General features: G+C 43.3%; 1 protein-coding gene across 1 annotated transcript; it reads right to left on the bottom strand.

The window, feature by feature from the left end:
• Nucleotides 1–251: 251 nt before the first annotated feature.
• CCDC80 (coiled-coil domain containing 80) lies at nucleotides 252–25,549 on the bottom strand. Its single transcript, XM_040594263.1, has 8 exons — nucleotides 24,708–25,549; nucleotides 22,435–24,341; nucleotides 18,374–18,530; nucleotides 13,373–13,509; nucleotides 12,591–12,739; nucleotides 9,190–9,293; nucleotides 7,510–7,590; nucleotides 252–4,756 (listed from the first exon to the last, which is right to left on the bottom strand). Exons 2-8 carry the CDS (start codon nucleotides 24,331–24,333, stop codon nucleotides 4,410–4,412), a joined length of 2,874 nt encoding a protein of 957 aa, XP_040450197.1. The 5' UTR covers nucleotides 24,334–24,341; nucleotides 24,708–25,549; the 3' UTR covers nucleotides 252–4,409.
• Nucleotides 25,550–25,882: the final 333 nt, after the last annotated feature.

Raw genomic sequence — 25,882 nt, 5'->3', positions numbered from 1 at the left:
TATATTAAGAATAACTGTACAACGTGAAATTACTGTTGGAATATGTTTTACAGCTAAACTCACTGTGCTTGTATAGTAGGCCATTTCAACAAAAGGAATCCTAGTTGTTTGCATCTATACAGAATGAATAAGAAAGCATATTTTGATGTAAATTCCAGAAACATGATTTTCATTTGTTTATGGTGTCCTATTTTGGGAAATGAAACTTCAACACAAAAAAAAAAAAAAAAAGAGCCCAAACTGTGAAAGACTTAGTTGCAGTAAGACATTTTCATTTCTTTTCCATTACATACAGCTTTGCAATAGATACCTGCCTGAGTTCATTGCCTTTTTCAATCACAGCTACCAACTTTAGCAGGTATTTCCAAGAAGAGGGAAAGTATTGTTAGCTTTAGATTGCTTTGCATTTACATGAGCAGTAGCTTTTTACATGAAATTTTCCAGAGAACTTTGCCTTGTCTGAAGTCAAAACATAGAAATCAGCCTCATACCTCTAACCACAGAGCATCAAACTAAAGATTATTGTCTTAAAACCCATATGTTTCCCTTCCTGGCTGCAATATCTGCATTAAGACAAATGAAATATGGAAATGACTGCTCCGCAGTTCTATAAAGTGCTCTTAGTTCTTGCTTTCAACTCTTGTCCTGATTAATGGTTTTTCCTTCTATAAATTTCACCGATGCCATCATGCTTGACGTATTTGTCAAAGTCTTAGATTTCACAAAGATATCAGGTATATAATTTTTGATCCAATGTTAACTTGCACTGTGGAGTTGGTCCTGTCTAACATGTAGAAATCTTTCTGTTGTCTTCAGGTTGGAGGTCTCAGAGATTCTGTTGAATTGGCCAGGCAGGTTTCTTTTAACAATGGAAGAGAACTGTATATCCCCCTTTGCAGCAACAAGCATGTTAACTGCTGTCTAAAAGTACGGAAGGATTTGCATTGATGTGGCAATAAAAATAGTGTATAAAGTAACCTGAAAGTATGAACATGCAATTCTGTGCAGCTGTACTGTCTGTGGCGATAGTCAAATTTGGTGTGTATAAGAAATTTGTTAAAGGAAGTGACTGTAAACGATAGTTGGCTGGAGAGCAGCCCTGGTTAGCAAGGGGGAGCTATTCTATAGAGCTACACATTTCAAACAGATCATGTGAATCTCACTTGATTAAGTATTTCCACTGTATGTTTTTTGACCTACTCCATGTTGGAAGGCTTACTATTTTTCCTCTCAGATGACAATAGGGAAATTTATGGGGAGATTTGTGGAGAGCGGCATTCATTTGGCACATAGTCTTTAATGAATGCATTGGGCAGAGACCTCTTTCTAAGCTGTAATTTAGAGCCCAGATTCACAAACGTTTGAACTTAATTGCTGCTGGGGATGTTATGTTCCTCCCTCCAGGTTTGAGGAAATAGTTCACAAAACCTCCCAGTCAGAGAGAGGTGTTCATGTTTCCCTTGTTTATAACATGCCAATTAAAGCTTCTTTTTTTTTTGTAATTTCAGCTACATTGTGAATGTAGCAACTGAGCCATGGTGCTTGAGGGACAGGCTGTGGGATGAAAACAGCCTTCTTGAAGCTGAATCAAATCACATAAATATAAGAATTTTTTTTTTCTTTGTCATATGGAATCTTCCCATTAAGGGCTATAGAAATAAGACAGTAATCTCACTAAGTTTATCCTCAGAGTGATGCTGCAGGGATAGATCTAGTGCTTTAGATTTGATTTGTGTTTTGCAAAATGAAGTCTTTGGAGTATTGTAGCTCCCAAATGCTTATAGTCTTTAAGATGACTATATGTTGTTTTTGAAAGGATTTTTTGGCTTGATGTTCCTTTACTTTTAGTTTTTAATAAGGAGAGGTAGGTTGCAAAATCAGGATTTTAAATCACTGCTGTAAATCAGTTTCTGGTAATTTTGAGCCAGTTTGTAATGAAGGCAGGAATCAGCACCACAAGGCAGAATAACGGAGTCTTCCTAAAATTCTGTGAACATTTGAATGTGTAGTTTAGGTTAAGGGCCCATCCCAACCTCTCTTATAAGTTGACAACTTCTCTGGAGTTGTCTTCTTAGTGCAACTTCCACTGAATGCCTAGGCTGGGTTTGGTACTTGCACAACTTAACTGAATTCTGTGGGGGGAAGCAATGTGGGTCGGGTGTTGCACTCTCTTTTGTAAGCTGTCTCCTCCTGCTCAGCACAGGACATTTAGTTCCCAGGGTTCGTAATGTGATTTAAAAGGGCTTTCATTTAAAGACATGACATGAAAACAAGATTACAGAAAAGTTAAAATGAGTACCTGAAAGAGAACATCCCAGAGGTGTTTCTCTTTTTGTGTACAGGAGGTGGCTGTTGGACATCTGGTATGCTTTGCTTTTGCTTTAGGCAAAGAAAGTTAGGCAGCTGACCTTACTACTGATGCAATAAGCACTTGTTTTCTAAAACTGAGCTATGGGACCTCCCATTTCCTTCTAGAAACCTTTCAGTTCTGTGATCTTTTTTCAGAGCTCCTATTCATTTTTTTTAATTTCTCTGCTGCTTTCAGCTGTGGAAGTGCTGTAGTTAATGAGAGCTTGGAAGCTCTCTGCAGACAGCAGGTCCTTTCAGAATGGTTCTGTCAAATGCCTGCCTTCCTTCACTTAGCTCCAGTCACCTGAGACAGGTAAGTCAGGAGCTGTACCCTGTGCTGACTAGACCTTGTGGTATGGAGGGCAGCCTGCTCCAGGGGCTGACCAGGGTTGGAAAGCTAAGGAAGAACTGACCCTGCGACCTCTCCGCGTTGGTCTGCCTTTCTGACACTCAGAAGGGTAAGCAAGGCCTGACTTTTATGACTAGCTTTCTGACAAAAGCATCTGGTTTTGAGTGAACTTGTTTTGCCCAGTTCTGTTTTCATCTGGGCCAAAAAAAAAAACCCAAAAGAAAATCAGGAAAATGCTAAGACTCAAACTGTGGGATGTGCTCTGGTGGTTTACAGCTGTAGCTTCTCTCTATTCCCATGCTACTGCTGTGATGGCAAAACCTAGTAAGAGTGCCCTGTCACATGTATCTATACATGTGCACCCCTGTCATGGATTATAAAAAGAAATGTGACTGGTCAGGCATGCCTTCATCATTAGAAGTGGCCACTGTGCCACTAAGAATACTTGCACGATACCTTCACTTCAGGATATTCCTGAATCTTTCTGCTGGGTCTTTAGTGTTCAGAAATCTAATCCAAATGGTGTTGAAAGCATGGCTGTGCATGCAGTTCCTGGTGCTGGTTTCAGAGGAGTAGGGTGGTGCAACAGATCCAAAGCCCAAAGACACCGATGAGAAGGGAGAAGAAAACCATTTCAGAAAGTGTGGCAGAAATAGAGCTGGTTTAGTAGCAGATCAAATTATTCCCAAACAATTTTACAGACATTTAGTCTAGATTATTTTTTTCATGGGGAGGGTATGAGAAGAAGAGGTAGAAGGAAATTTCAAATTTAGAGCAATAGTTTAATTAAAGACATTATTATAGAGAGCTAGTTACAACTCATTTGAAATATATGCGAATGAGGTTTTTTTCCTCGTTTTTTTTCTGATGAAAATAACGCTTTTCAGTTTTCTGTGTTTCAGACAGTGCTAACTATGATTGGTGTTTCCACTTGGCTCTCATTAACTTGGCTTTAACTGTTAGGTGGGCAGGATGTAAGAGAACATGGACCCCATTAAGAGAATAAATGGCTATGCAGCAGCTTTGTAGTTAAGAACTTTACGTCGTATTGTATAGGAGCAAATCTTGCCATAGCCATAAATTGGTATTTTCATTAATGAAGTCAGCTAATTACAATGTTAATGCACTGTAGAAGGGATGCTATCTTTTTAGACAAGGTACTTCAAAAGGATTTTATTATTATTGTTATAATTATTAAAGAGCCTGCCCCACGCTTCCTTAATTTTCCTTTTCTGGGAAAGTCCTGAAGTGTGATTCTTTGCTTCTCTTCATGAGCACAATGCAATCTCACTTTCCAATAAATATACTTATTTTTTCCTCCTTAGAAAACAACAGTAAAAAGAGCATTGCAATATTTGTTGGACAGTTCATGTCCTGCCCTACAGTAGTGTCCATGGACTTGGGGCTGTGGTTTTTTTTTGTTTGGTTTTAATACAAACAGCACCTGCTGATGCCCTTTGTTTATAAAGGTTTAAAAATATAAAGGAGTCTTTATTGTTTAAAGCTTCAATACTACTGGTTTGAATTGCTTCACTGTAAAGGCTTCTGTGTTTTTGAGAAGGCAAATGACCGAAGTCCCTTGATCGAACAGTGGAAGAACAAGGCATGGATACCTAGGTGGCCTGGGAAGACTTTCTGCAAGCGGCCACCTATTGCTTGGATAGCTATTAGAAGACAGACAACGAGGCAGCTGGAGGCTAAGTTGCTCTTTTCAGTATGGATATCCATGGTGGTAACTTCCGTGGTGACGGTAGTCATCTTGGTAACCTTCCTGGTATCCCTGGTGATAGCTATGGTAACCATACCCACCATACTCATCATCTGGGCACTGCATGCCGAGGGATTGTTGAATTGTCATTTCCTGTCGCCGAAGCTGCATGGAATCAATCAGATCATACACAATCGCCATAGACCACATTGGAGAAGGATACCAGGATTTGACGTTTCCGTCTTTCCCAACTAGAAGCATGGAGAAATATTCTGGGCTAATTTGGAAATAATTTCGAATGTCTTTCACCAAATTAGCTGGGATATCTTCTCGGTCTACAGTAGAGCTTCCTAGAAAGTGATCACATGAAAACAGCATTGGTATTTTGTTTAGGCAATGATCATGGTTTGTAGGTAAGCGAGTTAGCAACGTGACATAGGATACAACCCAACAGTTGGCAACATTAAGATTCTTGCCATTTACAAGTTCAGGATTTCCTGGTTCTGAAATGAAACCGCTCCACTGTGAGCTAAAGATGTATTTTCAACAATTTGATTAGGTTTGGTAAACGTGTCTTAGGCTGAAGCTACTAGGGTGGCACACCTTTTTGTCACCCAACACACGTGCACTTCTTTGGCTTGTATGCAGCTTGGCTCACTGGTTCACGTAATGCAGAAGGCATATGTGAGAAACAGTCACAGTGAAAGAAATCACAAGAATTGAAGTGTGATAGTGTGAAGAACTGCAGGATGAATTTGCTGGGTCATTTATGGCAGTACAGAGCCTCACTCTTGAACTGTCATGTGAGATATGGGATGTGGTAGGTAGTATGTCTACTATAAAAATACATGTTCTAGCACGCATCTGGTGAACTGCAGGCTTATAAATGAGAAGTCAGTGCTGGGTAAATGAGTAGAAACTGTAAGGCAACTAGGATCAGTGGACACCTATACACGCACACACAGGTATACACACATGCATATGCACAGTCGGGTTGGCAGCTGGACTCTTACAAAGTGGCGTCCTGCCTTGCAAACTTGTTGAGGTTCTCTGAAGGAGGTCAGCAAGCAGATGGCCAGGGGTGGTCTGGCTGGTACAAGCTGTGCGGATTTCCAGAAGGCTTCAAAAGGACCTTTGATAGCTTGGTTGAAAGGTGGGAGTGAATGATCGGTTCCTTGAGTGGAGGGAGGTCGCCAGTGAAGTTTGTGATTGGTAGTGCTGCGACTGGTGCTGTTCAGTGTATTTGTAAATGACGGACATAAGGAATGAGCAGGGAGGTGAGGAAATGTTCTGAGAGTGTGGGGATACTCAGACTAGTAAGGGCAGGGGATGATTGTGAAGCATTGCAGAAAGCCCTTGTAAGACTGTGTGACTGGTTAATAAAATGATGGAAGAAATTATCTTCAGATTGAAGTAAAACGATGCACATGGTGAAAATTTTGCTAACTCCACATAAGAAAGATGGAGTCTGACCGTTATCACTTGGCAGTAAGATCTTAGGGCTATGAAAGAGAGTTTCATGAAAGGCTAGTTCAGTGCTCACTAATGGTCAAAAGCCAAAACAGATGTTATAAACCATGAGGAAAATAATAAAACCCAAAGCAGGGTATTATTACGCCACTATGGAAACCTATTGTTTGTGTGCATCTTGACCACTGCATGGAAGTCTGGTTCTCTCATCTCAAAAGAATATGGCAGCACTGGGGGAAAGAGTCAGAAAGGCAACAAGGTTGGTCACAGGTTTGGAATAAACTCTGTGAGAAATGATCAAGCGAGCAGAGGCTGCAGTCTGTAAAATAAATGGGTTGGGGGGAGGTCTGCAGGATTGTGACTGTCACTGCAGGGATGGATAGGGATTAAGTCTTTACCTTTTTCCCCACACAAGAGATAAGTGGAATCAAACAAAGCTATAGGGGCCATGTTTGGGACAAATAAAAGGTACCTTGCGGATCTGTAGAGGTTCTCACAGGAGGACACATCCTAGAAGTTTACTTGCCTAATCTCCCGTTTTGAATTCACATTAATTGAGAAGAGGTCTGTTGATTGTAACAAATAGGAACTGTAGCCAAGGTCGTGAAGTCCTTCAGTGAAAAGTAAGCAGAGGCTGTAAGAGTTTTGATGGAAGAAGTACGATACCAGTTTCCTCTGTTGTTATTCTTCCTTAGGCATGGACTTAATGTTTATATGCGGTAGAAGGATAGGATACTTTCTCGTACAGAGCAGTCAGAGTGGCGATGGGACAGATAAGCTCCTTCCTGCCTTTGTGCCTCCACTGATGGAGGCAGTTGTTGGGATTAGGTAGCCGAGGAGCTTGTAGCATTTGAAATGTATTCCTGACAGCGAGATCTCACAAGAGTAGCTACCTGAAAGTAGCCTGCTGGGATGCAAGTGGAATACTTAAAGGGGGCTTATAAGAAAGATGGAGAAAGCCTTTTTACCAGGGCCCATAGAGACAGGCCAAGGGGTAATGATTTTAAATTGAAAGAGGGTGAATTTAGATTAGATATAAGGATGAGGTTTTTTAGGATGAGGGTGATGCGACACAGGAACAGGTCATGCAGAGAAGTTGTGGATGCCCCATCCCTGGAAGTGTTCAAGTCCAGGCTGCACTGAGCAGCCTGATCAAGTGAAAGATGTCTCTGGCCCATGGAAGGGGAGCTGGACTTGATGAACTTTAAAAGGTCCTTTCCAGCTCAAACCATTCCATGAACATGAATTAGGGACCCATATAAGAGAGCCTGCTGAGTCTGTGTTCTGTTAGCCCTGCAGACGCAGACTCCTGAGCATGTAAAAGGCTCAGACATCCCTTTGTCCTTGACAGCATGGCAGGCAGAGGAATGTACCTGGGACTGTGTGTTTAGGTGGGAGATAAAGACACGAGATGACTTCCAGATGATATTCGGGCTTTTCTGTCCGGAAGAAGCTATATAATATTTAGCATAGGAACATCAAGAAAGCTTTTTGCATCCTGTTTCTTAAAAGAAACAAAACCAAAGAGAAAAACACAGTTATACTCAGCCCTCTAAAGAAATTACAGCAAAGAAACAGCACTATGTAGTGCCCTTCATGCGAAGTACTGAAGAAACTGGGAACAGTCACTCACCATTAATTGGATACAACTCTAAGACGCCTCCAATATCTTCTCCAAGTCCTAGCAATTTGAGGATAGTTATATGTCGCAGACCTGTGGAGGAAATGAAGGAGGGTTTGAGTCAGACCAGACCTTTCTGCTTGTTCTTGGGCAGATTTTAATCAGCCAGGTCTATGCATGCTAAATTAGGGCCCAGTCTCAGCCAGCCCTCTAGGAGGAAGAGTCACTGGTTTCTATGGAGGCTTACATCACCTGTCCCAAACATGGGGATAAGCTAGTGTGTCAAGTAAACGTGGCATCAGTTGCATAAAAGCTGTTGCTAGTGTCCCAGGGATGACAGCACTTGGTGTGGTTCTGTAGCATAGGGATACAAGCGTCAGACACAGCAGTAAATTGCAGAGGCCATTCCCCAAATGCAGAATGTTTCTGCACTGCTTTGTTCACCAGTAAAGTTTTTACTTGTCGTACACAGAGCAAAGAAGTATTTAGAGGTCATATAACCTATCACAGTTAAACTCCAAATGACTGTGGGGAATAGCTTATGACAGGCGTTTGCTTCTTTCATTCGTTCTGGGCAGGGGCTTGGACTGTTGCCTCTGCTTTGGAGCCTGTCAAACCTTAGGGGCTGTCAAAACTGTTTGTGTAACATGAGTTCATGTTATCTACAAAATCTTTGATGTAACTCTTTTTACAGCTTGGGGGTAAGATGCCTGGAAACATATCACTTAGTTAAAACACTCATTGAGGACAGATGCTTTAGGAACTCACTGGATCTCCTTCAAGCTGTCCCTAACCAAGGGTGGAGACAATGAACTGTTTTGGTTACATTCAGTTCTTCAGAAAGCAATTTACAGTGGTCCGTGTCAGCTTACTTTGGTAGTTACCAAAGGAGATGACGCTGATGCTTGGAATGAAAGTCAAGTGATTATGAATAAACAGTGATACTGTGCAAATCTCCCTTCAGGCATAACTGAAATGTATTGAAATAGCAGCTTTTGAATGGGACCTGTTTCATTCTGTTGCAGGAGTCTAGTCCCTGTATGGTATTTGCATTGCTCAGAAGCTAAGTTAAGGAGTAAGTCTCTCTGGGCTTTGTAACGGAAAGAGCAAAGTGTTTCTGGATCTTGCTCTTAATTGCCTCCTGGACAAGCCCATCTCTCTCCACTGACTATGTAGTTGGATCTTAAGTACCTAGTGAGGGGGATGGGAGGGCCCTTATTGGATTAAAGCAGCTTGCATTAATATTTTTACAGGTATTGGCAATGAAGCAAGAAGGAAAAGAAAAAAATACCAATGCCCCATGCATCTCCTTGATACCTGGCCCATTTCCGACCTGGGTCTTAGAGGATCTGCCCTTCCCAAAGCACTGTACTGGTGTCATTAATTTGTGCAGTAAGAAAAAAACCCCCGATTTATATCCTGAAGTACAAGCCCGAAGAGAAGCTTTAGAGGCTTCTCTGCCTTACACAAATGATTGCAGGGAACACATTGTTTAGCTGTCTTAGCTGTCAGGGTGTGCTGTACTACCTGCTTAGCACAATCTTTTCCATTTGGGCTTGGAGTAGCTACAGCAAACTTTTCAGTTGTCAGACTTCTCAGACTGTCTAGGTTCAGACTTGAGCAAAGGAATCTATCGCATCACCAGGAAGGATGTGGGTTTGAGGAGCAAGAGTATAATTTCTTTTGGCTCACCAAAATTGCAGGCTTGTCCACTGAGAGCAGCAAGCTGCTGGGAATAAGCCCAGTCCTCATCACTGGGAGCAGATATCACCACCAGCCGCCTTCTCCATCGGAACCTGAAAAGAGAAGAGAGTGCGACAGGGCATGGTCGTGACACATAACTCAAGCCGTCTCAGCGCTTTTGTTTTCTGTAGGCTGAGATATGTCATACCTCTCACAACTTCTAAGTAACAGCTTGAAGGGAGATCTTCCCAGTTCTATCCATCACTGGGAGAAGATAAAGCTTGTTTTGAATTTTACGACTCCAAAATGCTCAAAGAAATGTCTGCAGTTTTGCTGCTTCACCTAACCAACACTGCAAAGCTTGTGATCTTTGCTGAAAGCCCCCTTCAGTAGTTACAGCAACACTGAGAAGTGTATGTTCAAGAGAAGAAAGATTCCTGTAGAATTCCTCACTAGACATTTAGCTTTTACGTCATTCACCGCTGTTGGAACTACACAGTTATTTTGCAGTCCAAGGGCTGTCTGAGAATTAGGGTGTATCTTCATTTCAGACATAACTCATATTTCTGTGTAAATACTCACTGACCTCTTTTTCTTCTATACCACACTTGCTCGAAATACCTTTAACACGGTTTTAAATCTGAGCTTGTTTGTTAAGTATGTGGCTGTGTGAGCCTGTGCCTATTTAAGGCACGCGTGGGGCAATAAGATAAATCTTGGATATTTCTTTAATATGAGATGCCCCATCTAACCAGACTTTTGCACAAGGAGCACCTTCCATTGTTCTTTCAAGGAAAGGCAATGCCATAAACTTTTAAAAACTCTCACTATAGAGGGGTTTAATACTCTCCAAACAACCTCTTTTTTTAAATAGATACTTCTTCACTAAACCTAAATAAATCAGATTTATAGGAATTTGCAAAGCTGCAGGGATATTTTTATAGCAGGAAATGATCTTTTAAATGGATGCAGATGTTACTCCGTTATAATAATAGCCTTCCTTTCTGCAGCACCATGTGAAGATCTCAAAATAAAGGCTAATGCAATGGGTCAGTTCTGTTCCACTTGAGGGAAGCAGAAAATATGGTGGGACTTGCTCAAAGTCATAGAAGAAGTTGCTGGAAGAGCAGGGGATGCTGATGTCTTTGTCTTGTTGACTGACTGATACTGTGTGGGGTTTTATCATTCAAAAAGTGAATCCTTGAAAAGCAAGGATTTGGAGGACTCTAATTTTAATCTGGGCCAGGAGAAACAGCAAAGAGTCCTGGGCATGTATATACAGTTATGTGAATAGGAATGAGAAGCATTAAGCATCACATACATGATGTGAAGAAAAAGAGGGAAATCTTGTGGTGTTATACCGCAAAATGGGGAAAAAATAATCTTTGTGATATTTTGCACAGCAAAAGCCCCTGGCTACCTGTAAACAGTGACTGAAAATGTCATTTGGGTGAATTCGATCATACTTTGTCATGGCATACTTTGTCAGGGCATAAATCAGGATGGAATCTTATCTGTGAGCTACTTTAAGCTACTTTTAATTGCTTTCTGTGTTGGTTTTTTTTTTAGTATCTCCTTTAGAGATGCGCAGAGCTGAAAAGGGTTGAAAGCCACTCAAGCTGTTTATCCCCTGCCCCAGGCAATCCCTGTACTTGGTGTCCTTGTCTGGGGCTATGTCTTACTGAGAAATTAATTCACTCTTTCACAGCTGTTCGTTCACCATCACTAATGTACAGATTTATGCCTTATTTCTGACACCAGAAGCCACAGGCCAATACTTCTGTCCTGGCAAACTTGCCAGACCCTTCCCCCTGTGTGCATTCTTTCTTCCTCTTCTACCTATTTTGCATCCCATTTTTGTTTGTGAGCCCAGGGAGCAGCACAGCCAGTGTCTTAGTGTTACAGGGAGACTCCCCACCCCCCCCCACCCCCCCCGCCCCCCGCCCCAAAACTCAAGGATACTCCTGATACATATGGCTTTTAAGCATCACCCAAGCCAGCTCTGGCTCTCATGGTCCTCTTTCATTCAGCCATGCTGGTTAAGAACAATATTTGCCTTATTATTATTGACCTCCCCAATGAGCACACCACCAGGGAGATGATGCCAGGACTCTTGTTCAGCTAGGAAGATAATCTTGGACAAAGCTGGAATGAATTTTGCTGGGAATCTGCTCTGTTAATGTGGCTAGTGTAGTCCACCCAACGTTTAAAGCCTGATGCTTCTTTCACAGACAGCAAATATGTTCTGTGCACTGGCAGTTCTGTTTATAGATGCATCATTCTGCATTTTTCCTGCCTGTTTTTCTAAAGTATGTTTGTTACTAGGGCTGTTCCCAAGCAAAGAAGGATCTGGGGCCTGTCACTTCCCAGCATACAAGCTCTTTCTTGTGTTGGTCAGCAGTTTCCAAACTGTGGTTGTTCTTGGTGGTCTTGAGGATGAATCAGTGAGACCTAAACAGGAGGTGCTGGGGTGGGTGGGGTGAATCTTGTTAAAGGTTCTCTTTCTGTTGAAGTGGCCATCGAATTTTAAAATGTTTATAAATCAACAACCTATTCATTCACCTGTTGCTCCTTTCCTCCTCAAGTCATAATCCATCATGCCGCCTCCATTATTTTTATAGCCATCAGGCATTAACAATGTGTTCCCATGGATTCTGGCAGTAGGTGAGGAGGATGCGGTAGTAACAGGTAAAGCCTAGAGTAATGGGGTAGCCTTAATTTCATGTAGATTATCCTGTGACAGAGAGGGCTCTAGCTGCACAGCTCTTCTTTGGATCTGAATTCCCACAGTCCAGACATGTTTATTGCCTGGAATTTAGGTCTTGCAGGTAGAGCAGTAATGTGGCATATAGAGACTGTATAAACAGACCTGTATTTCTGCGGAAGGTCTCCCAAACATTTTGCAAGAGACATCTGCAAGACCTTTAATAATATGCATGACTAATACTGGCAAAGATCAACTGTTATCTCAAGCAGGATAAGAAGGAAGTTACAGAGAATTAATTACTGATTCGATCTATGTGGAAGGGATTAGAATGGGATTAATGAGATTGTGATGGTTGATGATTGAAACACATAAACACTGTGCTTCGTGCATTCAAAACACTGAGCTAACATCTGTGAATTAATCCTTATTTGCTCTTCTAATGCAAATTAGCATTATTATCTCCATGTCATTGGAGGGGGGGGGAACTGAGGTACAGAAAGTCAGTGTCCAAAGAATGTGCAGTCAGGAAACACAACATGCATCCTGACTTCCAGTGCTCTGTACAAGGGTGCATTCAGCTAGGGCTACATCTCTGTATTTGCTTAACACTGTAAATAAAAAAATCACAGAAATAGTAGGATGGGTTTTTTTCCAGTAAGAATAATTATTAGAACTAGCAGCAGAGAGGAACAGAAGGTAATACCTGGATAAGAAGCTCTCAAGGGATTGCTTCTTATCTTCTTTGCAGACAATGCCCTCTTTTTTCTGCCTTTCCATGTCTTTAATTCGTGACTGGAAGGTGTCGATCAAATCAAACACGGACTTCATTGCTATGGGTACTTCATAGTATTGCTGTTAAGAAAAAAGAACAGATGGATAAAAGGTTGCACGTGCTAGCAGTCTTCCTGCATGTATCACAGCACTGTAGGTTATACAGAGATTCAAGTATTCCTGTTTTCACACAGGTTACAAGGTCTAGAACAGATTAGAAAGCGTGGGAAATATTACTGGTTTTGCAGTCAAACTGCTTTTTGGAAGTGGCATGTTTTCATTATTTGCCTAATGTATCAAGGCCAGGCCATTGCAGGCAACAAATTGTCATTATATTCTTTTGTAAGGCCATTCAGGTTGAGTATTGTCCATAGCAATGTGCTCCCATCCCACTGAGCGGCCAAACTGTGTGGTTTAGAATGCCAGGTACTACAATAAACCCCCAACAAGTGGGGAGTCCTGTTCCTATGGTGTCAGCTCACCATCCCAGCAGAAACCACAATTCCTGAAATCTCCTAACTGCAGAAAATTAAGGTAGCTACCTAATTCCTGAAAATTACCCTTACTATCCTTTTCTTGTCCTCTGGCAATGACCAAGTCCTGCATCAGTCTCTTACATGCTTCACATGCAAGCCTGTAGTGTGATTTCCTAAAATTTTTCTCTTTTTTCATATTTTCCCAATGCCTTTTCTTTCAGAGAGTCGAAACCCTCACCTTGACTTTCATGTCAGTGTCCGTCAGCACCATGAAGAAGTCATTGTAGGTCATTCCGTACTCTTTCCTCAACTCACTGATGAGCTGCTGGTCCACAAGATCTTCATCCTCTATCACTTTCATGGGCTTTTCGTTATCTTAATGTGAGACAAAGGAATAGTCATGGAATCACACAGCACTCTGCCTTTAATTTCACCTTGAAAGAAAGGGGGAAATTAATTTCCCAGAAGCCCTTTTCCTGCTGCATAGGCAAGTAAAAAGCATCAGTATGGCGCTATGGCTTCTAACTGTCCAGTTTTCAATCCCAGTATTTTCTGAAAATCAGTCTATCCTAGGGAACGCGTCCTTTAGTATTCAACATTTCTACTTGCTTTTGAAAAATCTTGGTTGCCTTGCTCTTTCCTGGAAAGATCTGTTAGATTTTTCCAATATGCTTATACATGTACATGCATGTACTAATCATTTCACCAGCTCCTGAAATGCAGCCACTTCAGGAATAGAAAATAGAAACTGTTAAACAATTTAGGACAGGAGCTGGAAAGCACCATATCCAAATAAAACAGCATGGAGAATTTGGGTCAGTACAGCATAGCTAGAACAGCTTGAGGTTGGCCAGGACACTACCGTTAACATTGCCAGTCTTAAAAAATTACATGGGAGGTTTAGTGACTACAAGAAACCAGGAACTGTGTCATGAGTACTGCATGAGTACTCTTCAGCTCTCTCTGTAGCCTGCTGTGGCACTTCTCTTCCATCTGCTTGTTGATGCTCTTTTCCCATTCTAGCGCACTGACAGGAAAAGAATTAATTTTGAGAAGGATTTGTACCTGCTCTCTGCTGTACCCTAAGAAAACATTCAGAAACAGTTGAGGAGAAAAAGACCTCTAAAGACAGAGATTTGAAGCATGTACAAGCCAAGCCCGTGGAGATGCTGAGGTTCCTTACTTCCCCTGGATCCAGGGTGTGTTAGGGCCAAATCCTGAAAGCATCCATGTCATCAGCTCAGCCTCAGCTGTAGCATCCAGCACTGCGCTATACAGCTGCAACGATGCTGGAACAGGCATCCGTATGCACGCGAGCCTGGAAAGCTAAAGACAGGCTGAATCACACAGAAAGTGAAATGTCACCTGGGCACCAAAGAGCTCTCTGCAAATGTTACTTGCTTATGCCCTATGACACCACTATAAATATTTATATCCTCACTTAGAAATCCCAGCCACGTCCCAAGTGACCTGCCTGCAATCAGAGACACGGCAGCTGATCAAGAGCTAGAATCCAGAGGTACAGCTTTCCAGTCCCCTGCTCCACCGTTATTCCTCAGCAAATAGAGATGAGTTTAATTGATCCAAGTTGAGCACACAGCAACAGAAAAGATTTGATTCATTATGCTATAAGACATTTTAAATAATTTTCTAAATATCCATACCCTTTAAGGACCAGACTGATCTGATTCAAATTTTGCAGTAGATCCAATCTGTATAATAGATTGTATGAAACTTCTGAATTAAAACTTTGGGAAGATGTCTGAATCAGAAGCTGAGCTTTACGTTTCAAACCCTGGATCCACTTCTTACAGAAAACAACCAACCAACCAACCAACCAGAAAATGTTATAATTTAGTCAAGCTATAGAGGTAATTTACATGATTTTACATGGTTATGTGTACCACAGTTGAAAGTCTTGTAAAGAATTATAGGCAATGTTATAAATTCTCCGTTGGTTGGGTTGCTGGAGGGGCTAATTGGTTATTCACTTCATAAAACATATGTAAATCATGTATCAGTGCTTCATAAGTGAGATTTATATGTCACTAATGGCAAGCGTGACCATTAAAACACAGACCAAAAATTCATACTTCTGCCTGCAAACAATACCCTACAAAAGGAAAGACTATCTCATTGGCCTATACGGAGGTAGAATAATGCAAAAGATGCTACTGTGAAATGTGATGGAAAACAGCTGTATGGTGCGGTACCTCAGACCAACCGACCCATGGCTCTCCTGCTTTCAAAACATGTAAAGAAGAAAGTTAAATTACAAGAATGATACAGAAACATGTTTCAGGGGAGGAAAAAAAAAAAAAAAAAGCCACAAAGGCCAACCTGCCTTTCAAACTTGGAAGTGATTTCTGGGGAGAAAAAAAAAAAAGAAGCTAATCTAATCACCTCTTTCCAATTCACTACTCATCCCTGACCTCCACCTCATAAAGGACATCTGGGATCAGCACGAAGAACGATGGGAGCTGAGACTGTCTGCTGCTACCTGCAAAGTCCTCGCTCTCTTTGCTCTTTCTAAAAAGGTCACTGAAAGAGTGTGGAAGCTTTTCTCCATGCATCTTTAGCAGCTAGACAGGCTGGGGAGGTGAGTTACTCTTTAGAAATAATTCAAATCGGGTTGCAAAGAAGTTCAGCATCTTCTTGTAGCAGTCCAGTGGCCTACTAGCCTAGGTGTTGGCTGTGATTGTAAGGCAGGCGGCGTGGGGTTGGTGTTCCGCTGACTAAAGCCCTGTTCCCATGAGCTGGGGAAAACGGACCCCATGGCTAACTCAGGGTGAAGAGAAGACCTCTGCAGTGACACTTGGCTTTTGTGTCGTTTCACTGGGAAACTGGGAAATGCTTCTTGGTTTCGGTATGATCTTGACCAAACGGTGTTAATGAGCTCTCTTTCACTCCCTACTTCTAAATGTGTGAAATTTCAAGAGAAAAGTCTTTTCTGTGGACTTTTCTGTTGTTTTCATTTGTCTTTCAGTCCCGGGATGCAGCACTACAAGGGGACCTCATCATGCTGAGTGCTAAGGCTTCTTGGGACAGCATAAATATTGTGAACAAAATGTTTCTTAGGAGCTTTTGCTGCCTCTGCTGCTGAGTGAGAATGAGCCGTGAAGAGGTTGGAAGGGTTGAGAGAAGGGGAGGTAGAATAGAAGGATGTCTGTATTATTCAAAATTTTTAAAAAAGCTCAGGATTTGGTGTTTTTGGCAAAAATGTAAGGTGAACTTCATGTAAAGCTTAACTAACACCCTTCAAAGTCTCCTGCTTTTCTTCAACAAGTTAATTCCTGCTGTGAGAATTCAGCTGTTACATACACTTGTGTGGTTTGGGGAAAGTTTGGGTGTAAATTAAGTTTGGAACAGGCTGAAAGAGTATGGTCTATGTCAGAGTCAATGCCTGTTTATTAGCCAGACTGGAGCTAAATATAGTCCTAAACTGTCCACTGACAGGCAGATAGATCTAGGTACACAAAAAGTGACCTTGAGTAACCTTGGTGTGATGTGGAAAATCCTGCACTGCTCCAGATTTGTCAGGGAGGTGCACAAATGGACAGTCTGGCAGGGTTTGTGACTCACTGTCATTCGGGGACACGAGGCTCCTGGTCCCCCCTAGGTGCTGTCCCTCCGAGCGTAGCACAACTGGAAGCCGGACAGAAAGCTGTGATGTTCTGGCCTGTTGTATGCCAGACCTGAAATACCCTGGAGGTGGTGGGATCCTCAGCTTTCTGTTCCATCACGCATCTCTTCTCAAGGTCTGGTAAAGCCAGATAAACTTCCAGAGGAAAGATGCCGTGGACTTATAAGCAAAACTAGCAGCTTTTATACTATTTCTTTGCCTTTGTCCAGCACAGCGTTCACTGTGCTGTTCACCTGTAGACACAGCCAGCAGTGAGTTTGTTTACGTGATTCAAAAGTGCTTTGCTGGACTGGGACCTGAAGTCTTTGTCCAAACCCTACCGTGACAAAAGGAAAGCTTCTCACTGGCTTTGCTGGGTGCTTCCCCAGGACCTGAACAGTGATACCAGTTGTTTCAAAGCTGCCTGAGAGAGATGGATGCCCAGTGTCACCCGTCTACATGGGAACGCTGTATGTAAAGAAGGTGGTACTAAATATGGGTGAACGCGCTACTTTGCAAGTCCTGCGTAATCTGCTTTATAGTGCCTCCAAAATCTCTGTCTTCAATAAGATAAACCTCTTTACAGGAGTCAGCAATAAGCAGTCGCACTGATGGGCATCTTGCTTTACAAGTACTGAGAGGGGACAGGACTTCAAATGGTAAACCTCTTCATATCGGGTACGCTGGTGCAAATTTGTAAGGTTGTCTGTAGCTAGAGGCTGTTGTTGAAATCTTCTGAATTAATATGTTTACCATTACGGAGGGAAAAATAGGTCTGGACCTCCCCTTACTAGTGGAGGAGAATATTCACTATGTGAACATACCAAAATCAGCTCTTAAAGCTTAGGAAAGTAGATCCTGGGAAGGAAAGGAACTCTCAGCAAGGGGCCTAACTAGCATGCTTCTCTCTGCCTGGGTTTAGCCATTGAATCCCCTGAAAGATGAAGATTTTTCCATGACCTTATGAGAAGTGCGAAGGCTTGAGGAAATGTTATATGGCAGAGTGGGGAGATAATGGTGTTGAACTTCAAAGTAGGATTAACTTGGGCCAAGTTTTGAATATAATCTCATACAGTTCCCTTCAGAGTTTCCAGCCCCCTGTCTCCTCCCCTCCATGACAACAGCCAGTTTCTTTAAACAGTGTTTAAATTGTGCTAGCCAATATCTAGCCATCCATGGCTGATGCCTTGCAAAAACCAAGGGCGGGGGTGGGGGGGCATTGTGTTAGGGCAGCCATTTAGTTAGACAGCCAAGTTGGTATTCAAAATATTGGTAGAGCTGAGCCTAATTTCCTTTTTCTGCCCCATGCCCTCATCGCATTTTTTCTGCCTTTTCACTGTTTCACTGTTTTGCTGGCTTTAAGAATTCCCACAAAGAAAGCTGAAGGTGCTCAAGTTACAGCACTGGAAACCTAAACATGGAAAATACCAGAGACACTTCTGTAAATACAAAAGTTAGTAGCATGGAAGGAGGAGGGATGGGTTCAAAAGTGCAACTGGACCACTACAAATAATCTCGCTTAGATCTTGACCCAAGTTGGGGAGATTTCTCCCTTTGCTGTTTGTATTGTGCCCATGAGATGGAAAAAGAGTATTAAAAAAAAAAAAAAAAAAGAACCTAGCTGGAAGTGGTCAATTTTCATGCTGCTGTTGTTCATGGTGCCAAAAATTGTAATGACTGATATCTTCCTCGTTGCCATCTTGCAGAAGCTCTCCAGATATTCGTCTCGCTGCTGTACATACATGGTGTTGTCCGCCTTGGGGGTTGTGATCAGCTAGTTGGTGGCAGAGACAAAAGAGCTTGTTTAGTGTAAAGAATGAAGCAGATGAGTATTTTACTGAAGGAGAACTAGTCACTGTCTGGGAACTGGGCTTTCTTTTCCATAGAGCTGCTGACAGCTCTGTAGCCTTATTCTATTAATCTGTGTTTGGAGTGTACCTTTAGACCCAGGTCTGACCCAAAGGTATCCAACCAGCCACAGGAAAACCTTTGGAAGCACAGCCAGCTGGTGGCACCGGCTCCTCCGCTGCCTCTCCATAGTGCTGGCAGAAGAAATGGCACTAGGTTTTACGGAAAACCATGTACTTTCCTATTATCCCTTGCCCTGCCAGTCCCACCAGATCTCCCTCACAGCCTCCAGCGGTGCTATGAATCTAGGAATCCCCCTACTCACTCATGGTGGAAGCACTGGGAACATGGCAGCAGCTCTGGCCTCATCCCATGGTCCAGGCAGGGCTCCCGGTGGCTTTTTAACTGTCATGGGGTGAGTACAGCCGGGGCTACCTGAATACTTACGTAACTGATGGGCATATTGCTATGAATTGCTAAGGCCACTGTGACCCCATCTGAAAGCTGCTGATTTAGCTTTTCTTTGTTCTAAGCCCCTTTGATGTCTTACGGGACTTCTGTTTGCTGGGAAGGCACGGCTATGGGGGAAGAGCAGGAGGAGGAACAATTACATCAACAAAAGTATAAAAACCTCTACAGAGTACTTATTTCAAAGCCTCCTAACAATTGCAGAGATTTAACTTTTAAAAAGTTTAAGGCACACAGCTTAGGTCCTCCATTTGCAAATATTCCAGGGAAGGTGTGTGTGTAACCACATGCAGTGGTCCCGTGCAGCAGTTCCCAGCAGAAGCTGGAGAAGAATGCCGCAGCTCTGGTGATGTACTCATTCTAACTGGCAGCACTGAACTGCAATCAAGCACCTGCCACCGATCCCCCAAACACAAAAGATTTGTAATCTGGATCCAAATTTTATGGCTTAAGGTCATAAACAATCACCGGAATCCTTTACTTGCAAACTTATGCTTTATTCTGGAACAAGCGTGATCATCTAGCTGCCGCCTTATGTTTGTATGACCCGGAGGCTAATTTTTATGATATACCCCTTATAAATCCAGTTCATCAATGTACTGAAATGTAAGAGGCATTTCTGGGCTTGTGAGATCTGACTCTCATTTATGCAGAGGCCCCCTGGCATGACTGCAGTGGTGGGACATGCAGGTGAATGAGAGTCGGACACAAAGAGGATTTGATTTCTGGGCCGTAACATGTAACACATTGCTTTTAAATTGCATAGAAATGCTTCCAATGAAAAAAGGATCATGACAAGGATTTGAGGACTGAGATCAAAACCAGACCATTGGTTTGTATTGTCCTCCTAGTTTCGGAGGCCATAAACAGGAACGCACAGTCAAGTCTGAATTTGATCCACTTCATCAAACCTTATAGAACATTTAAGAGGCAAAGCAAGCTTCAAAGCTCTGTGCCAGGACTGTTTTAATCCAGGCAGTATAGACATTGTATCTGCCTGTATTCGCATGCACGTGTGTGTATGTACACGTGCATATATGTGCACGTGGGTTATATATGAACTGTCAATCAGCATTTCATCACCACAGAGAAATGAACAAAAAACCCAAACTCACTAAACTAAGATTCCTCACCATTAGTGAGACAGCAATAAAAGCCCCCTATACAGAGGTGAGGCTGAAAGCCCATGCATTTTTTTTTTTTTTGGTTTCTGCAGTTAGTTCCTCCATTTCTCATTAATTGAATTTAACCCAGAACAGCCTTCAGAATTCTGGATGATTGAAATTCACACTGAAATCAGCAATCTGAAATCCTGAATGATATGTAGGACTTAGAAACCCCATGTCCCTCTCAAAAGACTTTTGGGAGAGGACTGGAACCATGTCCTTGGGAGCCAGTCTGTTAAAGCGGCCGAAGGACGAAGAATAGCAAAGCCGTGTGGAGTAACTTGGGTCGCGCCGCTTCTGCAGCAGCGTGGGCTAATTCTCTAGGGTGGGAGTTTGAAGACTCGTGAATGACCGAGTTCGTCTAGCTGGAAGGACTGACCCTAAGGGAACGGAACAGTTTGATAGGAAGGGATGCAAATAGGCACATGTGTGGATATAAAGAAGCTTGAGAAGTTCTTTGTTTTCCACATGTACCATGCGGGGCAAAGAGTAGAGTTCAGCCACCGCTTTTACTGATGAGCAAATCAAATCTATTCTCCAAGAAACTTCAGAGCAAGCAGGCTGATGACAGTATTAGAAACTGGAAAAGTGGAGTGCAGCATGGCATAATCATTTGCCTTCAGTGAGTTTTGGCCTGAAAACCTGGGATTGTGTAACTATTTTTTTTCTTGGAGATCCAGCTGAGAAGTGGCCTAGTATCAGAAGGTTCAAATTTCAGGCCATCCTTAAAGTTGCCACGACTGTGTTGGTGTAATGAATTAGCAGCCTGACATCTGTGAGCTTTGCTTTGGACACTTTTTGTAGCTTTATTTTTATTTGTCCTGATGCTACACATATGCTTGGAAGCCACAACGTTGAGATGTATGACCGAATTTCAAAGATCCCAAATTTCTGTACAGTTTCTCTCTCAGACCTTTGATTTGTCCAAGTATTAGTTAACAAGTAACTAATAGGTGTTATTTTCAAAATTCAGTCAAGTTCAGATTTTTCAAATATCTGGCTTTTCTCCACTTCAACATGTTGGCGAACACAAGTCTGCTAGCTCTGCAAAGCCCCTACAGCTGGAAGAATGGGGAGGGGGAGAAGAAAGTTGCCTTCTGCTCAGGTCTGTGAATCATCAGCAGAGCGATTAATTAAATTCTAATGATTAAAATCTTAGCTTGGCATCTTAGCTATCCGATTTGGAATATGGGGCATGAAAGTCAAAGCTATGTTTGTGACACTGACTGTTGGACAATAACTGTGAAACAAGCCAGCTTGCAGTGGAATAATTGCAAGAAACCAGCTCCCACAATTATATTTTTAAAGAACTGTTTTTCACAGTGTACCTTTCAGGGTATGTGCCATCTGCCAGAAAAAACATTTGTACTACAGCTAAAACTGTTTCCTGTCCCAGGTGAAGTGGTTTTTTTAGATAAGTAGTTGGAAAAACATACAACACTATTAAACCCTGGGACAAGTAACTCCAGACCATGCTGAGTTTCTCAGGCTTGAAAACTTACCATAGTGTAATAGTTTCATAAAAACAGCAGGAGAAAAAAAACAAACCAAAATAAAAGTTTGCACAGGATCTCTGAAGATGCCTAGGAGATTTGAATGCCAAATTCCCATCAGAAAGGATAGCAAATGTAACAACCCTACCTCAGGGCATCTGGTCTTATGCGCCTTCGTGCACATCCTCAGTCGGACATGCCCTCGTACTGCCAAGCCACCTGGCTTGCTCCCAGTTTGAGGACACCAGCACCAATATAAAACAGGTGTGCCAGCTGGCAGGACGTGCTGGGCATCGACATGTGGTAACATTGGCAAGTACCCCAAAGCGATGAATGGATGCAAGCCACATTGGAACCTAATTTTACCAATCATTACTATACAGATCCTGGCATCTACATATCCCCTGGCAAAAAAAAAAATAATCTGACGGCTATATGGTGGCTCGCGGAAGTGACTGGGAAGAGGTTGTAGCCTAATTTCTGGCTGATTGGTGTGCATACTGAATGTAAGATTTCCAACACAAGGCTGCAAAACCTTCCCTGTTGTAAGTGATTGTTTGGGTCTAGAATTTTTACCTCTTAAACAGAAGCACCAAAAAAGAATAACACAAAGCCACCGTAAACTTTCTGTTCCGCATATTCCTACTAGGAGGGAGATAGGACTTCATTTAGGTAATAAGATTCAGATGAATGAGTTACTTACAATGAGCCGCCTTTTGCCTTCAAAATATTCCAGGAGGTCAGTCACCAATTTCCGCGGAGGCTGTAGGAAAGGCTTCTTGTTGGGCTTGGGGAAATCCTCATTCTCAGTCCTACTCCCCTTCTTGTTCTTCTTGCTACGGTCTTTGTCCTGCTTGCCCTTTTTCTCAGCTTTGTCCTTCTTGGACTGCTTCTCACTCTTCTGAAGCTTTTCAGGTCTGTCCTTCTTCTTCTTCTTCTCAGGTTTATCCATTCGCTCATGCTTCTTTGATTCTTTTCCTTTCTTTGGGGGAATATTTACTGCTGCAAACTCTTCCTCTAAATGGGAACTAGCAGGCTTGCTTGGGTCGTATTTATCTTCATATTCATTGCTCAGTATCTTTTCTTGGGCCTTCTTTTTTGGTGGTTTATTCTTAGTTGGTTTGTGTTGCCCTGGTGTGACATTCAGGTCCCTATGGTTATAGTCCTTCCTGTCTGTTCGGTTATCTTTAAATCTACCCACATTTGCCTTTGTGTAGTGCACGGAGGGAGCTGTCGGGACTTCTGTGAAGCTGTCATAGCGGGCAGCTTTGCTTGGTTTCCGTGTGGCCGCCGGGTGTTTCTCTGAGTGGCTGCGCTGCCGGTCCCTGCGGTTTGCCTTCCACACAGGAGAATAGAAGTCCTCAGAGGCTGTGACTCGTGGCGTGGTGGCATCGGGGGCTACTGGCAGCCTGTGGTACTCTGTGGTGGAATGTGACTTGGTGGTCCAGGTCCTCTGCGTGGTGGGGAGGGGTGTAGTTGTCGTCATAGAACGGCTTGCTGTGGTCACCGCGCGGGTTGTGGCGCGCGTGGTTGTGGTGGTGGGAGGGAGGGTAGTGGTCCTTACTGTAGGCAGGGGAGTAGCCACGGTGGTTGTCATTGGTTTTCTCACTGTTTTGGTCCTCGTTGGCTGATTATTGTTCTTCCTTGGCTCGTCCTTCCTTGCTGACACCTGGACGTGGCCACCACCACCAGGGGTAGGCTGGATGCTGCCCCCGTTGTTGCCTTCCTCAACCACTTGTCCCTCCACCCCAGCTGCTTTGCAAGTCTGGATGAAGCCCTTCTGCCTCATCTTCTCAATTTTTCTGATGGGGCTCTGATCAATGACTTCATACATGGCTTCTAGCCTGACTGGGTAAGGGTACCTTTCCTCCACCTGCAGAGTTTTCTTCAACAGCACCATGCCAAATTTCCCCTTCTCCAGTTTCAGAAAGCTCATGAGCTTAGGGATGAGAGCAGGATCTAATGGCTGCTCCAGGATTTTTCCTTCATTGGTTATCCTTCTGACTTTTCCCCCTTCCTCCCCTTCTTCATGGAACAACACGATCTGCTGGATGTGCCGCTCAGCCAGTTCGCAGTAAACATCATTTTTCAGCAGGCTCATCATGAGCCGGTAGTAGCCCTCAGAGGCGTGGGGTGCAGAAATGACCCACACCCGATTTTTCCCAGCAAAGCTGGCCAGGACATTGGGGGAACTTGACCCTGAAGGGAAACGTACCGCTCGTGACTGCGAGGCAGAGGATATCCCTTCGTCCTTAATCATCTCGGACTTGGTGTATTTGGCTGCAGCTGTGAGTCTCTGTACCCATCTCGTTCTGGTCCCCATGCCCCTGGCCTGGGAACGCGCTTCCCCTTGCAGGAGATTGGCAGGTGTCTTTGGAGGTGCTGAAGAATACCTCTTGGTGACGGGGTGTTGGGGATTTGGGCTCGAACTCCTCAGGGATGCTCCAGACCTTCTCAGGAGGCTGCTTGGAGTCCTGTAAGCCGGGGGCACTTTCCTAACTCCGTGGCTCCCTCTCCCTGCTAGCCTCCCTGTCGTCTCAGAGCCACACACTAGCCACGCTGCCCACAGCAGGGCTAAGCTGAGAGCTGGCCTCCAGTTCATTGTGCAATCTGCTTGAGGGAAAGAGGAGAAAAAGTAGGATGTTAACAGTATAATAGTACCTTGCACAAGCGATAATAAAAGGCAAAGCACAGGCTGGCTAGTGTTTGTGATTTAAAAGTGCTGATTACACCTGATTCCTGCCCTGGTGGCTTGGTATGGTTTACAGTTGTTTTTGGAAAGGCACAAAATGGATCATTTAATGCAAAAATGAGATCATCCATCTGTAACATGGCTCTGTCTATCCAAAAGGACACAGTGATCTGCATCCTTCTCTCTCTGTCTCTCTCACGCTCTCACATACACACATGCAAACATGCACAGGGAAAGGGTCCGGTATGCAGAACAGAAAGCCAAGAACTGGACTTGAGACTTACACTCCCAGGGAAGTTCTCCTTCCAGAGATGAGGTTTCACGTCTTTTTCCTTTAAAAGGAGACCAATGCCATACAGCTTCGCTGCTGCCCGGTGATTTATCTTTACGCAGCCCAACAGGTCCCAGAGCCTGTCCGTCTGCCCGTGTAACTTTTAACTTTCTTTCTTCTTCACCTTCTTGACAAGCGTGATGAGGTTAGCGGAAATTTCCTTTGGGATCTCTGCTTCTCCATTTACCTGCAGGTCTGGCTTTTTACTGTACTGGTTACCCACACAGGCACGGATTTCATTTAAGAAAAGGGAACTCCCAGCTGCTCCAAGTCTCTCTCTTTTAAACTTCCCAAGCCTCCTTTTCACTCCTTGCTTCCTCCGTCCCGTTTAGCTCCTTTGTTTCCAGGGACGAAAGCATTAATATATTTTCCAGGCTGAAGAAAAACACAGGAATGTGATGCTGGGGGAGAAAAAAAAAAAAAAAAAAAAAAAAAGAAGGACGTTTCCCTTTCCCCTTTCACCACACTTCAACAAAAGCAAATTGTAAAAGATTCGTCTTTTCTTCTTTCCTTTCGTGGCTGGCCACGGTCCCAGAAGTGTCAGGGTAACCCCAGCCCTGCTCCGAACCAGCCTCAGACAACGGTGGCCACTGGAAATGGGGGAAACTTCGCTCAGGATTTAACAGCTCAGCAGAACCCGCCTCCTCCCCACTCAACAGGACAGGGGAGGGAGGAGGAGGAGGAAGGCTCTGGGGGCTGAAACGCTGCACAGCATCACAGAGCACTTCAGAGAGGGTGACTCCAGCCTTAACTCTTTCCTTCACACGTCCCAGCTCCCTGGCGCTCCCCAAGCTCCTCGTTCTCTTTCCTCCCATTGAACAGACGCCGCCTGGCTGAAAAGCAGTCCTGTGCAAAGTGGGTTTCCCCATCGGTGTCAGTAACAGCTCCAGTATTTCAGAGTTATTGGGTTTTAACCCCATTATTTCTGCCTCCCGTTTGCCCTTTCCTTGTTTGTTTTTCTTTCTGGGAGTTCTCCAGAGAAATCCAATTTCTCTTCACTTTCCAACCGATTTCTTTGGCAGGTCTTCATGTATGTCGGTATAGTGTTTTCTGCAAACATCATATGGGCATGGCTGTTTGTTAATTTGCACTTTTTAAAGAGATCACAATGTTTATGTTGTTATTGTA

This window comes from Falco naumanni, chromosome 5 (genome assembly GCF_017639655.2).
Source record: "Falco naumanni isolate bFalNau1 chromosome 5, bFalNau1.pat, whole genome shotgun sequence".
NCBI classification, from domain to species: Eukaryota; Metazoa; Chordata; class Aves; order Falconiformes; family Falconidae; genus Falco; species Falco naumanni.
The sequence above is the reverse complement of the archived record's forward strand: the minus strand, read 5'-3'. Positions and strand labels throughout refer to the sequence as shown.

Excerpts from the sequence above, each read along its gene's own strand:
- CCDC80 (XM_040594263.1), bottom strand. The coding sequence starts at position 24,333 with ATGAACTGGAGGCCAGCTCTCAGCTTAGCCCTGCTGTGGGCAGCGTGG. Across the intron at positions 18,531-22,434 it reads AAGGCAAAAGGCGGCTCATT|CTGATCACAACCCCCAAGGC; the intron begins GTAAGTAACTCA and ends GCCACCAACTAG. Across the intron at positions 7,591-9,189 it reads TGGACAAGCCTGCAATTTTG|GTCTGCGACATATAACTATC; the intron begins GTGAGCCAAAAG and ends TTTCCTCCACAG.